The sequence below is a fragment of the Oncorhynchus tshawytscha genome, linkage group LG09 (genome assembly GCF_018296145.1).
Source record: "Oncorhynchus tshawytscha isolate Ot180627B linkage group LG09, Otsh_v2.0, whole genome shotgun sequence".
NCBI lineage: Eukaryota > Metazoa > Chordata > Actinopteri > Salmoniformes > Salmonidae > Oncorhynchus > Oncorhynchus tshawytscha.
The window spans coordinates 51,588,571-51,606,082 of NC_056437.1; the positions used below are offsets into that span (position 1 = coordinate 51,588,571).

Consider the following 17,512-nt stretch of genomic DNA (forward strand, 5'->3'; position numbering starts at 1 on the left):
TACCACCCTCGTCTGGAAATACCAGGATTCTCCTAATCTTACTCCTTATTTTCTTTGACTGTGTTTGTGGCCAGACTGTAATAACAGGTTAAGATTTCAGACAACTCCTCTTTGATGTTTAAATGTCTTTCCCTCGGAAGCCTATCGGGGGGGTGATCTCTTCCTGTTAATAATACGTCACGCACAATGAGAGAAGCAATAGACACACGTCAAGGGTTGGACTTCAATCAGGGATTGTGGATGAAGTGGGCTAAACTCTTAAGATAGTACACCACTGTGATAATAATACACATGAACACTGTTTTTAGCTGGAAAGAATAAGACACTTTTGGAGTGTTAGTTTGTCTGGTGGCTAGATGACCATACCTGTGGTACCACTGGTGAAGCACACAATGGACAGGTCTTCTGGTGTAGGTGGCTGTGGGGGAACAAACGTTCAGTCAGGATATAGTCTGAAGGAGATCTTTAACTTGTTGACATGCCCCTTAGACAATAATCACCATCACAATAGCCCATCTCTGGCATTTTAAGCAACGTGTGACTGTAGAGAAGACGCACGCACAGCAGAGAGAGATAAAGTAATAGACTCGAGTAGTATTTTCAGGGTGACTTTCTACTTTACTTGAGTCATTTTCTGTTAAGGTGTCTTTACTTTTACTCGAGTCAAGTAGGACTGACAATTGGGTACTATTTCCACCATTGAAGAACACAAGCACTCCCGGGCCTCAAAGTGCTCTTTGAGATCAAAAGTACGTATTTCAAGCTGCGGTTACTACGGGAAAAGACAACCAAAGAATGTTTGCAAGACCTTACGTCTGCTGTGTGATCTCAATTCGTACATGATAGCACACATAGCTCAGTGCTCTCTATGGCAATCAAAGGAAACCAATTGGTTTGTACTCAACTTAACAAATGTTCGATGGAGAAGAGTAAACATATTCAAATACTCTCTCTCCAAACACAAATAGGTCAAGGCGGAAGAACTGTCACCAGGCCAGAGATATGGAGTCTGCAATATATCCAAAACAAAACCATAGTCAACACGACACTGAGGTCTTCCTGCATTCTGCCTGTGCAGAGCGCGACAGGGACAGAAAATATCCATCTCAAGGCTATTCGAAGATGCTAATTTGTGTTCTGTGCTGCCTAAACACAACGCTGCATCGTGCACTGTTCTCCAATGTGTGAGATTAGAGAATAATTACTGAGAGACAAGATTACAGAGAAGACCTCGATGTGAACTTTTCTCAACTAATTCATTATTTCCCTAGCTGGGCAGTTTATGACAGTGTGGATGTAACGCAGCTAATGATACAGAGATGCTTACTCAGTCAAACAATCAAACCAGACAGACAGACTGCACTTACCATGGGATTTCTATGCTTCTCTCTGCCCAGTGCCTAGATGAAAAGAAACACATCATTTTGTGTTAGATAATCACTGGAAGAATCTTAAAATACAATTTACAGCCATGATGAAGTAGAGGGGGATGGATATCTGAACAACTGTAATGTCCCAACAAAAGAGAGGCTTGCAATAGTTTTACACAAGAGTAATTTAGTTGTAAAAATGGCACCCGCAAAAACACCAGTCTCAACGTCAATGGTAAAGAGGCAACTCCCAGGATGCTGTCCTCCTAGGCAGAGTTCCTCTGTCCAGTGTCTGTGTTCTTTTGCCCATCTTAATCTTTTCTTTTTATTGGCCAGTCTGAGATATGTCTTTTTCTTTGCAAGCAAACTAAATGTCAGGGGTGTTTACGTTTCTATCTTTACCTGTTCTGAACCGTGATGATGTAACCTATCTTTGCCTCATATTTCTGAACAGCTGAAATAAAAAAAACCCTGTGGTGATTTCAACTAATATTCCCAAAAATATTTATTGAAGGCTACACAACCTTCTCTTTTGTAACGGATGTTCCAGTCGCACAAGCATGAGGAATTCCCAACACATTGCTTTGGAGCAAAAACAATCAGCTTTTTGTGTGATGATGTAGCCTAATCTATAAAAAAATGTAAATAAATGTAGGGGGTCAATCAGCTTTCATTTTGCAGACAGATTGTGGCTTCTATAAATGTAATTGTCTGCATAATTTCCAATCCCCCATATATTTTTTTTGTCAATATTTATATTCATTTATATATATATATATAGTTCTGTTCTTTATTATTTCCCCCTAACCCTTCCACCCCTCCCCTAATTGGAGTAAACTAATGGACAACAATAATTAGGATTCCACTTCCAGCTTGTACATACCACATACATTTCATGAACAGTATATTTTATCTTTTGTTTGTTTTTAGTCCCAGCCTTCAGCTACCCTCAACCCATCCCATCTATCTCTGAAGACCATCTTGTTTTGATTTCTAGATGCCACATATATTTTTCCACTGTGCTGTGATTTTTCAGAAAAGTTCTGAACCTTTCTATTCTCATAGTGTCACACCCTGATCTGTTTCACCTGTCTTTGTGCTTGTCTCCACCCCCCTCCAGGTGTCGCCCATCTTCAAAATTATCCCCTGTGTATTTATACCTGTGTTCTCTGTTTGTCACTGTTTGTCTGTTGCCAGTTCGTCTTGTCTTGTCAGGTCTTACCAGTGTGCTTGCCCGTCTTCCTTTTTCTAAAGTTCTGCTTTCTAGTTTTGACGGTTCTGACTATTCTGCCTGCCCTGATCCCGAGCATGCCTGCCGTCCTGTACCTGCCTGACTCTGACCTGATCACGAAACACTGCTGTCCTCTACCTGCCCTTTGCCTGCCCCGTGTTTGTGTTTGCATCTGGGTCAAATCCTGAGTCATGATACATCGTTTCTACAGATTGTAAAATAAAGATAAACACATTTGCTAAGAGTATTATTATACTATTGATTGATTGACTATGACTTTTAAAATCAACCAGCAGTGCTATTTGCAGAGTTACACTACCGTTCAAAAGTTTGGGGTCACTAAGAAATGTCCTTGTTTTTAAAAGAAAATCATTTTTTTTGTCCATTAAAATAACATCAAATTGATCAGAAATACAGTGTAGACATTGTTAATCTTGTAAATGACTTTTGTAGCTGGAAACGGACGATTTTTGATGGAATATCTACATAGGCGTACAGAGGGTCATTATCAGCAGCCATCACTCCTGTGTTCCAATGGCACGTTGTGTTAGCTAATCCAAGTTCATCACTTTAAAAGGCTAATTAATCATTAGTAAACACTTTTGCAATTATGTTAGCACAGCTTGAAAACTGTTGTCCTGATTACATAAGCAATAAAACTGGCCTTCTTGAGACTAGTTGAGTATCTGGAGCATCAGCTTTGTGGGTTCGATTACAGGCTCAAAATGGCCAGAAACAAAGAACTTTCTTATGAAACTCATCAGTCTATTCTTGTTCTGAGAAATGAGGGCTATTCCATGTGAGAAATTGCCAAGAAACTGAAGATCTCGTACAACGCTGTGTACTACTCCCTTCACAGAACAGCGCAAACTGGCCCTAACCAGAATAGAAAGAGGAGTGGGAGGCCCCGGTGCACAACTGAGTAAGAGAACAAGTACATTAGTGTCTAGTTTGAGAAACAGACGCCTCACAAATCCTCAACTGGCAGCTTCATTAAATAGTACCTGCAAAACACCAGTCTCAACATCAACAGTGAAGAGGCGACTCTGGGATGCTGGCCTTCAAGGTGGAGTTCCTCTGTCCAGTGTCTGTGTTCTTTTACCCATCTTAATCTGTTCTTTTTATTGGCCAGTCTGAGATATGGCTTTTCTTTGCAACTCTGCCTAGAAGGCCAGAATCCCGGAGTCGCCTCTTCACTGTTAGGTGTAGGCAGGGTTATAATTAAATAAGTAAACTGGTCTATGACTAAATAGTTAATCCGGGTGATTTTTCCACAAATAGACTTTCTCTTAAAATGTATTGCAGTGAGATTATTTATTTATTTGGGGATATGAAATCCAAGTATGTCCACTTCACCGTCGGAACATTTTATTGGTACACAGTAATATAAAAGTTGTTGTTGTTTTTTAGATCCAATATGTAATATACTGTGCACTTATCATCATTTGGTTTTAATCCAGAGAGATTAGAAAAAATATCTAGATCCTCTATGAGGCTGTGCAGGGATCCAAATTGTGGATTTAAAAGAAAACATGAATCGTCATCGTACAATGACACATTTGTTTTTAATCCCTGGATTTCTAGCCCCTAGATATTATTGCTGGATTTTAATAGCTAACATTTCGATGGCCATAATAAATAGATATGCCAAAAGTGGACAACCTTGTTTCACTCCTCTTGACAATTTAAAACTTTCTGAGAAAGTACTTTCTCATAACTTTAACCCATTGTACGAAATTAAATTCCAATTGTACATTATCAAAGGGATTTTCAAAGTCATCTATGAATACCAGGCCTGGTTTCCCAGATTTTTCATAGTGTTCCTTTGTTTCCTGTACTTGTCTTATATTATCTCCAATTTAATGTCCATGTAAAAAACCTGTCTGAATAGGATGAATAATATCTGGCAATACCTTTGTAATTCTACACGTTATGCATTTTGCTAGGCTTTGAAGTGTAAGGTCTCTCTAGTTTTTCAGGTGGACTGGATCTTTATATTTACCACCTGGGTCCTGTTTCAGTAATAGTGAAATCAGATCTTCTTGCTGAGTATCTGATAGTCTACAATTTTTGTAGGAGTGGTTAAAACACTCCGGACCTTTGAGTACATCGAAAAATATTTGTTATACCTCAACTGGTATGTAATCCGGCCCTGGAGTTTTCCCGGACTTGAAGACTTTAATTGCATCTAGAAGTTCTTTGTCTGTAATTAGGCCTTCACTTGACTCTTTCTGTACAGCTGTTCATTTTACACTATTAATGGAAAAAAATCCTTACAATTAACTTCAGTTAGTGGAGATGGAGAAGACTGAAATGGAAACAGATGCTTAAAGCACTTTGCCCCCTCTTTCAAAATATAGTTTGGTGAATCATATTTATATTCTTAGGCTAATCTTTATAGTTGCTGCCATATTTTAGCCACTAGCCAGTTCCTGTAAAAACTAATGTAACTCCCTAATTGAGTTTTGGGGGGGAAAAAAAGTCTGTGTTCTAACCACATATAGGCACTACTAATTGCTATTTTGCTTCTCAATGATCATGCAAGTACCGCACGAGTAGGCTACCTAGCTGTTCCACCTCTGGGCAGCCGAACGTTCTAGGCAGCCCGAGCATGTGTATCCAGACCGGGAAACAGAGTCTGATAATGGGCGACCTTGTTTTGCATCGCCTGGCACCCGGTGAGGTATTATTCCTCACATCGTTTGTCAACTACTACTTTCGGCTGCCTACTATTTGCAAGGATAATCTTCATAATTATGCTGTCATATCGTAGCGAGTTGTTGCTTTAGTGTACAAGATAAAGTTTCCCCCTTCATGTCAAGGAGGCGGAAGCAGCAGCGGGGTAGTGGGAACACTGAGCAGAAGCCAAGTAGGCAGCAGAGTGGGTAGTGGGAACACTGAGCAGAAGCCAAGTAGGCAGCAGAGTGGGTAGTGGGAACACTGAGCAGAAGCCAAGTAGGCAGCAGAGTGGGTAGTGGGAACACTGAGCAGAAGCCAAGTAGGCAGCAGAGTGGGTAGTGGGAACACTGAGCAGAAGCCAAGTAGGCAGCAGAGTGGGTAGTGGGAACACTGAGCAGAAGCCAAGTAGGCAGCAGAGTGGGTAGTGGGAACACTGAGCAGAAGCCAAGTAGGCAGCAGAGTGGGTAGCAGCTAGGTAAAGAAAAAAATACTGCACCTGCGCAGAAATCTGTATCAATAGCCACAAAATCCAGAACTTTAGCCACTCCGTAAAGTATATTACCTGGGCTGAGTCCCCTCTCCCTCCCTACCTGAGGTCCCTTCCTCCCATCTCCATCTGCCCCTACTCTCCCCACTCCCTCCCTCCTCTCTCCCTAACCTCTTAAACTACTCCCCCACCCCCCCTGCCCCCTTACACTCTCCCTATGTACCTCAACGTCTTGCATGGACTGGACGATGACCCCGCAGCCTTCCCCCTGCTCCAGCAATGCAGGGTCAAAGGGGTCCATGAGGATGATCCTCTTCAGCCCGGGGGTTTCCTGCCTCTCCACGTTACCCAGCAGCACCTGGGCCTTCTCAGGCTTGTCGCAGATCACTGTGATGATGTCGGCTGAAAAACAGCACACGAGATCCGCACGCCTTTTTTAAGAACTAGAACACACATACATGATCCAATCAGCTAGTAAACACACAGCTAACTAACTACTGCTCTACAAACAGATTCCCCTTCCATGGCCTTGGAGCAGAGACAAATCCTGTTGGGGCACTGGGCCAAAACCAACGCACTATGTCACTGAGGGGCAATTGGAAATGATGAATAACATGATGAAAGTGAGTTAATGTTATCTGTCTGATTAGTGTGAAAATAAAGGATGGAAAGCCCTGAGGTCATGGGAAAGAAGGAGAGTGTAACGACAGATCTCAAGACCTGCTCCCTCCCAAACCCACTGAGCTGAGCTCATTACCTCCAGCATAAGGCGAAGGTGAGCCCTTGCCTGATTCCTGTGAGTGAGTATGCGGAGTTAAAGGGATTGTGTAACTTCAACACGACAAAACACAATTCTCTGGTCAAGGTAAAACTGTTATTCAGGAAGGGAAGGCTGAGTGTCTCAGTTTTTGATCTTTTCAGACACATCTATAGGTAGTATGTGTTTCATGACATCGCCAACGCAACTTGATCAAGAAAATAATTAAAAGAACTGGGCCATAAAACCAAAAGGAACATTCTAAGATCTATTTCTTTGGGCAAATAGAGTAGACAGCAGTACACTTACAGTAAGTTTCAGTCCCAAATGGCTCCCTATTCCCTATGTAGTGCACTACTTTTGACCAGGGCCCATAGGTGAACAGTGTAAGGAATAGGGTGCCACTTGGGACACAAACCTCAGAAAGCTGCTAGACTTACCAGTGTTAATGATGTACCGTATGGCATCAGGCCCTAGTGTGTCATACAGAGGCACCACCACCATAGAGTAGGTGTAGCAGGCCAGCTCCGAAATGATCCACTGCAAGTACAGACAGACAGGTCAAAAGGAGGTCAGTGTCGCCATAAAGAGAATAAAAAAGCCTCTACGTGAGCAGTCGGGGCTGTTAGACTGTACATCACATCAAAACATTTGTGAATCAGTTTCGTCCCAAATGGCACTCTATTCCCTATATAGTGCATTATGTGGAGAATAGGGTGCCATTTGAGATGCACACGCAGTGTCTCGCATTGATGATGACCTCACCTCTGGCCTGTTCTGTGCAAACACTCCGATGAACTGATCTGGGCTTGGCGTGCAGCCCTGGCTCAGCAGCCCAGACCCCAAGTGCTCCGCCCGGGTCGTGACCTGGAAGTGAAAAATAAATAGCAGCTGAGCGTATTGGGAAACGAGAAATATGCCAGTATAAAAGAGAAACATACTATCCTCTGCTCAACTCTCATGATGTCATAGATTCAAATTTGGAGCAGAATCCTTCCAGCTGCAGTATTCCAATAAGCCTCCTAAATAAATCCCTTTCAGTAACATTGAGGAGAAAATACTATTAAAGAATTCCATATACAGAATGCTGAAAATGAATTCCTCACTTTTGATTGTGTTTGGAAGCCAAAATCCCTTCAAATGTGTGCGTAAGAAAGGCCAGTATTTCAATAGTTGTGCAGAAAGCTTTAATGTAAATCAACTTCAAATTCAACTCTGTGTTACTACAGAGGTTTGAGTAGTAGCAGACGTCTGTCCTTGAGGTAGGGGAGACTGTAAACTGAACCTGTGGATCTGTCGAGAAGCCATGTGCTACACCTCCAAATGCAATACAAACCACAAGGAGCGAGTTACACACAGAGCTATAGGTTACACTAGCCCTATGAAGGAATAGACCACACAGAGCTATAGGTTACACTAGCCCTATGAAGGAATAGACCACACAGAGCTATAGGTTACACTAGCCCTATGAAGGAATAGACCACACAGAGCTATAGGTTACACTAGCCCTATGAAGGAATAGACCACACAGAGCTATAGGTTACACTAGCCCTATGAAGGAATAGACCACACAGAGCTATAGGTTACACTAGCCCTATGAAGGAATAGACCACACAGAGCTATAGGTTACACTAGCCCTATGAAGGAATAGACCACACAGAGCTATAGGTTACACTAGCCCTATGAAGGAATAGACCACACAGAGCTATAGGTTACACTAGCCCTATGAAGGAATAGACCACACAGAGCTTGTATGCAAAGCAGAGAGCTGCTCTTGTGCTTCAGTGTTCTGTACCAAAGGTAGTTCAACTGTGTGCTTTACCTCTTTATAGGACAGCCACTTGTAAGGCTGGTTGGGTAGCCGGGAGCCTAAACAAGGTCCATCACCTAGAAACAATACAACAACAGGAGGAGTCAGGGAAAAAACGAAAACACAGAAACCACCAAACGATCACATGAAAACACAGAAGTTCTTGACTGACACCTATGACCACGCATGTACAGTACATTTTGATTCCGCTATCTAATCCTTTTATTTTGTTCTCTTCGGCAATCTCTTCACTGTGTACTAACAATAACATGACAGTTGGTCCTCAGCATTGGTTTTCAGTCAGTCAGTCATTCAGCCCATTCAGAACCAGGTATAGAGAGATACTATCTACTTTATATACGGTCTAGTCTGTCTGCAGTTAAACTTTAGGCCTCACACACTCATTCCCAAGCGCTCGGTCGACATGATAACCTAGATGGCACTTTTTCACTCACACAGACAGACCACACAGGCAGGGCACCATCACTTTGTTGGACCACAATGTCTATGTGTGGGTCTATTACTACTTCATGCAGACACTGTGGTCTGAGTAAGTGCAAGTGTGTGTGCATGTGTGCACACATGCGTCTGTCTGTCTGCGACTGTGTCTGCACATGTAAGAGTATGTGTGCGCGCGCGTGTGTGTGTGCAAGTGTGTGTGCGTGTGTGTGTGTGTGTGTGTGTGCACGTGTGTGTGTGTGTGCATGTGTGTACACACCGGCTATGTGGAGGCCTCTCTGGAACACCTCGTACATGGTCTTGGCATCCTCATGGTAGTGTGTCAGCAGCTTATTGGGGCTGTCCCCCAGCATGGACCTGCGAACCCCATCTTCATGCTAGAGACCAACAGGGGTAGATAGACACAATGAGGCTAGGGAACACACACACGCACACAGACACACACCAAAGTAAAAACATGACTATTTCTGAATGTGGTCCAAATATACAGTAGCTTCCATAACCAACATGTTACCCTTTATTCTCTTACTTACGTGAGGATGTGATGATGTGTGTATGAGGGTAAATGGAGTAGGTGTAACAGTGGTATTGTGTTAACCCTCAGGTAAACCTCTGTGGGGTTTTATGTCTTAGTCAGCCCCCTTTGTTGTGTGCTGTCCTGGTGCCCAGATCGTATATTCACAAATTGTCTCAGAGTGCTGGTCTAGGTTCAGGTACATCCTGTATTATTCCTTATGATCTAAAAGGCAAAACTGATCCTAGATCAGCACACCTTCTCTGAGACACTTTGTGAATACGAGCCGTGCTGGAGTATCGCATCCAGAGGAGGCTGGTTTGAGGAGCTATATGAGGACCGGCTCATTGTAACGGCTGTAATGGAATACATGGAATGGTACGAAACACATCAAACGCTTGGAAAGAACGTTTGACTTCATTCCAGCCATTACACCGAGCCAGTCATCCTATAGCCCCTCCCACCAGCCTCCTCTGATCGCATCGTATCTCTGGCTTACCAGCACTTCCTCAGACTGGTGCCGGAGGTTGCAGGGAGGAGAGATGGCGCGTGGCCGTGTGGCCAGCCAGTAGGCCAGCACAGCAGTCAGAGCACCGATTCCCACCAGCGTGGAGGTGGGCAGGGAGCGGAAAAACTGGGTTAACTCATCCAGCTCAGGCAGCCGTAGACTGCTCATTAGCTCCTGGGCCTGCATCCTCTCCATCAGGGTGGAACTCAGCTCTGGGGTGGGAGAGGAGAAGGGTGGAGGGGGGAACAGAAGGGTAGAGAGGAGAGTAAGTGAAAAGGAGAGGCAGAGAGAGTCGTCCAGGTCCCGAGGCAGCAAAGCATCCCCAAACCATCACACTACCACCACCATGCTTGACTGTTGGTATGAGGTTCTTACTGTGGAATGCAGTGTTCGGTTTTTGCCGGGCATTATGGGACTCATCTGTCCATAGAACATTCTTCCAAGAGTCTTGATGATCATTCAGGTGCTTCCAGGTGCTTTTTTTGGCAAACTTGAGAACTTTTTGGACGAGATTGGTCCCATTATGAGTGGCGAAAACAAAACACTGTATTCCACAGTAAGAACCTCATACCAACAGTCAAGCATGGTGGTGGTAGTGTGATGGTTTGGGGATGCTTTGCTGCCTCAGGACCTGGATGACTTGCCTTAATAGAAGGAACCATAAATTCTGCTCTGTATCAGAAAAGGCTACAGGAGAATGTCAGGCCATCCGTCTGTGAGCTGTAGCTGAAGTGTAGCTGGGTCATGCAGCAAGACAATGACCCAAAACACACAATCAAGTCTACATGAAAATGGTTAAAAAGCAACACATATGAAGTTTTGGATTAGATCTAGACCTAATCCCAATTGAGATGTTGTGGTAGGACTTGAAATATGCAGTTCATGCTTGAAACCCCACAAATGTTGCTGAGTTAATGCAGTTCTGCATGCAAGAGTGGGCCAACATTCCTCCACAGTAATGTGAGACGGATCAACAATTCCAGGAAACAGTTGGTTGCCGTCATTGCAGCTAAAGGTCATTGAGAGTAAGGAGGCAATTACTTTTTCACACAGGGAAATTGGGTGTCATTAGTTAATAAAATAAGTACACCTTTTTTTGTTATTTGTAAACTCAGATTCCCTTTATCTAATATTAGGTTTTGGTTGAAGTTCTGATGACATTCAGAATCAAAACTATGCAAAAATAGAGTAAATCAGAACGGGGGCAAATACTTTTTCACGGCACTTTATATAAAGTATTTATCGTATAGTGCAGCACTAGAAGTCAACTACTTTTCTCCTTCCCCCCATCTGACATCCAGGTGGCGACACGCATCTCTGCATACCAGGCAGGTATATCAGCCTGGAAGTCAGCCCAGCTTGGATGAGCAACAAGAGGAACTGCCCCTCCCTAACTTCAGGCTATGCTTAAAGCATGGTTGACTTTTTGCTGACTTTGCTGAAAGGTACCTTGTTGAGGAAAAATGTACTTACTATGACTTAGGCATGTTTTTGTCCCACCTAGCTATCTTAAGATACACATTACTGAATAACACTGAATAATATACATTATTCTGTATGGTTGGTTTGTAGACGGAAATGCTGAATTTGTGTTTCTTCCCTAATGGTATGAGTCACACGGAACCACAAGCCCAGCCAATCACTATCACTTCCTCCTCGTTCTTGGTTCACTATGCAGCAAAGAGAGAGACATCAGAAATGACGGTTACAGCAGCCACCCTGTGAATCAACCATCTACCAGAACAGAACAGGCCGCACTTCCTCTTCTGTCACTACAAAACTGACACATTCACACACATAGACTCTATATATCCTGTGAGTGTGTTCCACTACCATCTCTATTGAAAGGCTACAGCAAGGTTACAATAATGAGTCATGTGCAACATTATGGTAATACTATTATTGCTCATAGTGGTATGTGGTACATGGTGCTTTTTACGGCAATTTATTTGACAGACATTGCAATTCTATTACCATCCTGACCTTCCTTGTTTCAGTTGCTGTGTTAGTATTAGGCTAGAACTCTGTCGCTGTCCGATATCTATCTCTGGTGGGGGGGGTTTCAGCCTTGATGAGGGTGAATTATACTGCCAGGCAGTTGTGGAAAAAGTACCCAATTGTCATACTTGAGTAAAATTCTAAAAGTAGTTGGTTCTAAATGTACTGAATAATCAAAAGTAAATGTAATTGCTCAAATATACTTAAGAATCAAAAGTATAAATCGTTTCAAATTCCTTATAGTAAGCAAAGCAGACGACACCATTTTCTTGTTTTTTTTTAAATTTACGGCTAGACAGGAACACGCACCAACTCTCAGACATAATTTACAAACGATGCATTTGTGTTAGGTGAGTCCGTCAGATCAGAGGCAGTAGGGATGACCACATGTTCTCGTGACAAGTGAACCATGTTCCAGTCCTGCTAAGCATTCAAAATGTAACGAGTACTTTTGGGTGTCAAGGAAAATGTAGGGAGTCAAAAGTTGTTTATTTTCTTTAGGAATGTAGTGGAGTAAAGGTAAAAGTTGTCAAAAATATAAATAGTCAAGTAAAATACAGATACTCCCCAAAATATTTAAGCAGTACTTTCAAATATTTCAACTTAAAACTCAAATATTTCAACTTAACCCTATGCCACTGCTGCCAGGTAGATCTAAGAGCAGAGGTACACCTGCCATTATACACACATACTAAGCATGAAAAACCACAGACGAACAGGAAAGGCCAGAATAAATCACAAGGATATGGATTGCCTACAATGTAAAGTGTTTACAAAACCTTGAGAGAGACTTTATAGGCCTAGTAGTGTAACGAGAGAAACATTCTGATCTAACCCTTATCTGAACCTTCCCAATGAAACACATAGTAGGCTATGTTGAGGTAGCATGGTTGTGATGTGTCCCAGTCTGTTTGGCACCAGAGTTGAGGCCTGATGAGCACTAAGCGGTAACAGAACGTAACCTGCTGTATGTTAGGCTACCTGTCCTACGGTGACCAGACGAGGCTAGGCTATCTGAGGAAGGCTAAAAACGCTGTCCAGGTGGAATACAGAAGTCAAATACCCAATCAACCTTCGAGAAAGTCATGACCCCAGTTGGAGAGTAAGAACGCTTGATTGTAAACCAGGGGGATAACAGTTGTAGACCCTTCCATTATTGATGGCAGCCCATCACCAGATTGCACCTGTCTCATTGTTAGAGGGTTAGCCTATCCTCTCATCTAAGAGGGAGTGTCCCTTCTCTGCATTATTTGTCCTATAGTAACCTGTCCCTATGCTATGCTAGCAGAGGATCACTCACACACAGCTCAGAGCCAGCTATCTTTAGCCTGGGAAGAGTACTACTGGGCAGAGGACAGTGGAAGAGCTGCTCAGGCAACCACCACTTCCCAATCCACCACATCATCATCATTAACAATAATTACCTTGATCAGATGGACCAATCACATAAGTCGTCTAACACAGCCTAATTTGGGTCATTAGGGACACGGTGAGCTCATGATATGTCTGGTTGGAGGGGTACACAGACAGAAAGATATACACTGAGTATACCAAACATTAGGAACACTAGTAGTGTATAGTACTTAAGCCAAAATACTTTAAAGTACTACTTAAGTAGTTTTTTGGGGGGTATATGTACTTTACTTAATTATTTATACTTTTGACAACATTTACTTTTACCACAACATTCCTAAAGAAAATAATGTATTTTTTACTCCATACGTTTTCCCTGAAACCCAAAAGCACTTGTTACATTTAGAATGCTTAGCAGGACAGGAACATGGTCAAATTCATGCACATATCAAGAGAACACCTGGTCATCCCTACTGCCTCTGATCTGGCAGACTCACTAAACACAAATGCATCATTTGTAAAAGATGTCTGAGTGTGTGCCCCTGGCTATACGTACATTTTCTAAACAAGAAAATGGTGCCATCTGCTTTGCCTAACAAGGAATTTGAAATGATGTATACTTTTACTTTTGATACCGAAGTATATTTTTGAAATTACATGAACTTTTAATTCTTAAGCATATTTAGAACCAAATACTTTCAGACATTTACTCAAGTAGCATTTTACTGGGTGACTCACTTTTACTTGAGTCATTTTCTATTAAGGTATATACTGTATACTTTTACTCAAGTATGACAACTGGGAACGTTTTCCACCGCTGATTTTCCTAGATGTACTGTTTCATTCCATATGTAGGCCTACTGTGTCTGTTCTGAATCCTTGGATACTGTACATGTAACCTACCGGTAGCGTAAGGGTCGGGAACGGAAGGTATTGGCTGACCACACTAACCTCAGAGGCCTGAGTCCCGCCCCCTCTCCCCATCTGCAGAGCGTCACCAGCAATTAGGCTATTCTGCCATGAGATTATGGCCTATTAGTACAGAGACGGATGCACAGAAGTAACCCCCACCCCCCCCCGGCTCTGCCTTTTCTACCCCCAGTCCCCTGTCTGTCTGGCTCTGCCTTTTCTATTTAAAGTCACCTCACTCTCTCTTCTGTCTGTCTCTCTGTCTGTCTGTCTGTCTGTCTGTCTGTCTGTCTGTCTGTCTGTCTGTCTGTCTGTCTGTCTGTCTGTCTGTCTGTCGGTCTCTCTCTCTCTCTCTCTTTCTCTCTCTCTCTCTCTCTCTCCCTCTCTCTAGCTGTGCGACCATCCAGTCATTTTATCTCAACCGTGTCACCTCCGCAAACCCACAGTCACATTAAGCCCATGTTCTATGTGTGCTGCGCACATCCACGCACTCTGTGTGAGTGCACTGGCAGAGTTCTAGGCTAACGACACATGGATAATCTCGTTGATTAAGACAAAGGCAAGTGTGGAGGGTGCTTTAAAAGGGGTTAGGGTTCAACATCAATGCTCAGGAAAGCAGCTGCATTAATAAGGAAGCAAGGCACACTAGACTCTGGTAGTGAAGACTTGCAAGGCAGCGCAGTAACCTGTCAGTCTGTGTGTGTGTCTGTCTGTCTGGACACCCGGGCAGATCTTACTTTGCCCTCTGCAAACCTTTGATTACCTCCCACCGCTGGGAGATTATGCTCAGCAAGGGAAGCGAGGGGGGAAAAGGAGAAGCGCATTTGGCCTAGTTTGTGCCTGGCTGGCCACCGTATCACACCACCTTCAGCAGACGTTCCAGCTATTCTATCTCGCTCCCCCTCCCCTCCCTTTCTCTCTCCTCCGCCCTCCCTAAAGCCAGCAAATGATAAATATTGTATGTACCATACACACACACATGGAGACCTCAGCACAAAAACAACCACACACATGCAAGTTTAAAAGCTAACTTCTTTTTTTTTTTCAATTGAACTTTTATTTAACTAGGCAGTCAGTTAAGAACAAATTCTTACTTACAATGACGGCCTACCCCGGCTAAACCCTCCACTAACCCGGGAACACTGGGCCAATTGTGCGCCGCGCAATGGGACTCATGGCCGGTTGTGATACAGCCCAGGATCGAACTCGGGTCTGTAGTGACGCCTCTAGCACTGCGATGCAGTGCCTTAGACCGCTGTACCACTCAGGATACCAAAACAGACACGTACGTACAGTGCAGACTCAATCAAACACATTAATATACAAACATACAGGATTGAGTCATACAGTGAGCAGATCAATGAGTCGTTTTAAAAGAGATGGGGGATGTCAAGCAATGCTTTTTTTTGTTAATGGTCCAATGCAGCAGTTTTTATCTAAAGATCAAATAGTTTCTTGGTAACAATTAAGTACCTTACTCTAATTTTCTTTTTCAATTAAAATGGTCAAAAAGAAACAACAATAGAGTAATTTCTCAAGCAAGAATTTAGCTATGACTGTCTTTGAGTGGTCGGAGCGGGGAAAACTAGCTGTTATTGGCAGAGAGGTTTGGAACTCTCTTTCTTATTGGTCTATTAACTAATTGACCGCCTAGTGATGTCACCCAGGCAGGCTAAAACTCCATCCCACCAAAACAGGCTGAAAATTCAGGCCGTCTTTTCAAAACAGCTCTTCACCATTTTCACAATTTCATGGTATTATTCCAACCTCATAGTGTTGAAATATATATAATACACAAGAAAATCACGTTTTTTGAGTGCCTTTAAGACTGATCTAAAGATACCTAGTAAAGCATGCAGTGCATCAGGAGAGGACGTAACCCTTGTTCAGCACTTTCCATTTTGCCAATGCAGTCCAATAACCGACATTAAAGCAATGGGAATGCTTGGGATGCTGGAAGATCCACACCATCCACCCTTATTCTTCATAACACTCACAACTGTCTAAGTGAGGCAACATCCATTAATATGATTAATGTGATGGATCATATGAGATTCCAGCATGTAAACATCATAGAATTTCCTCTCTTTAAACTTGGAATGCACTTACATACTGTAAACATGAACCTGTAAATTAAGACCTCACACATGTACAGTAGCATAGCCTACTGTACAGGGGCCAAAATCTAGCTGATAGGTTAATGGCCAAAGGTTTTATGCTTGATATTATCCCCACTCTTCTCATGCAATGTTTCTACATGACAGGGACAACACTAAACTACCACTGGTATAGTATAACTTTCACTAAATAGGCTATAGCCTAGCTAGGTTCCATGACGACATTAAAAAGCCATTCAATTGTAGGCTGATTTACAAATGTAGTCTACAATGGTCAGAAAAATACTGCATTTTTTGGCCAAACTTTTCAACTGAGAAGCACTCATATATACTTTCTCAGTCTGTAACTCTGTCATGGGTGGAGCATGTGGGTCATCCTCTGAATTATTAAGAGGGGGAAAATAATAGGTTTACCTGTTAGTCCATGAGCCAGGGGGGGTTGGTCGGTCTCACTAGGGGTGACGATGTCTCATCTCTCATTCATCCCTCCATCCCATTCATTTTTCCCATAGGAATTTTACCCAATAACGAAACATTTCAGTATACAACAGGTTCTTGCTCACTTATACCCTTTAATCATATATATTTGGAAAGATAGCTATCCATCAGACACATTTTTCTTAATATTCAGGTCAACAGAACTTTGACCATCGGCCTCTAGGGCACATATCAGAATGGCCTGTATAAATTGCTTTAAAAAGGAAACCTGTAAATATTTGAAACTTTGTTTGACACGTGGTTCTGAAAGGTCATGAAATGACACACACACACACACACACACACACACACAGCTAGAACAGGGTTTTAAAAATCTCACAGAATTCAACCCCACAGAAGCATTTTTCCAATATGGCTGCCAAACAACTCAATTGGCTCTTATTGGACAATTTCGCATGGCCATGTCTGTATGAAATATAATTGTAGTATTCCCAATTATATCTTAAAGGCCCAGTGCAGTCCAAAATGAGATTTTCCTGTGTTTTATATATATTTCCACACTATGAGATTGGAATAATATTGTGAAAATGTTATTTTATTGTAAGAGCTGTTCGAAAAGACCGCCTGAAATTTCAGCCTGTTTTGTTGGGATGGAGTTTTGGCCTTCCATTGTGACATCACCTTGCGATAAATTTGTTAATAGACCAACAAGAAAGAGAGTTCCAAACCTCTCTGCCAATAACAGCTCATTTTCAGTTTCCCCTCTCCACTCAGACCACTCCCAGACAGACATAGCAAAGTTTCTGCTTGAGAAATTGCCCTTTGCTAAGAAGCTAAATGTTTTCTTTTTGACCGTATTAATTAAAACAATCACATTAAGGT

At 42.6% G+C, this 17,512-nt stretch overlaps 1 protein-coding gene across 4 annotated transcripts in view; it reads right to left on the minus strand.

The window, feature by feature from the left end:
- LOC112258101 (long-chain-fatty-acid--CoA ligase 6-like) overlaps positions 1-17,512 on the minus strand; it is a 77,222-nt gene that overhangs the window by 24,141 nt on the left and 35,569 nt on the right. For all 4 annotated transcript variants that reach the window (XM_042327039.1, XM_024432219.2, XM_042327040.1 and 1 more), the window contains 8 exons: positions 9,807-10,027; positions 9,053-9,170; positions 8,347-8,411; positions 7,290-7,391; positions 6,965-7,064; positions 5,991-6,169; positions 1,368-1,400; positions 367-418 (listed from right to left, as the gene is read on the minus strand). In XM_042327039.1, the coding sequence (XP_042182973.1) occupies positions 367-418; positions 1,368-1,400; positions 5,991-6,169; positions 6,965-7,064; positions 7,290-7,391; positions 8,347-8,411; positions 9,053-9,170; positions 9,807-10,010 (853 nt within the window). In that variant the 5' untranslated portion in view covers positions 10,011-10,027. The remainder of the gene's footprint in view (positions 1-366; positions 419-1,367; positions 1,401-5,990; positions 6,170-6,964; positions 7,065-7,289; positions 7,392-8,346; positions 8,412-9,052; positions 9,171-9,806; positions 10,028-17,512) is intronic.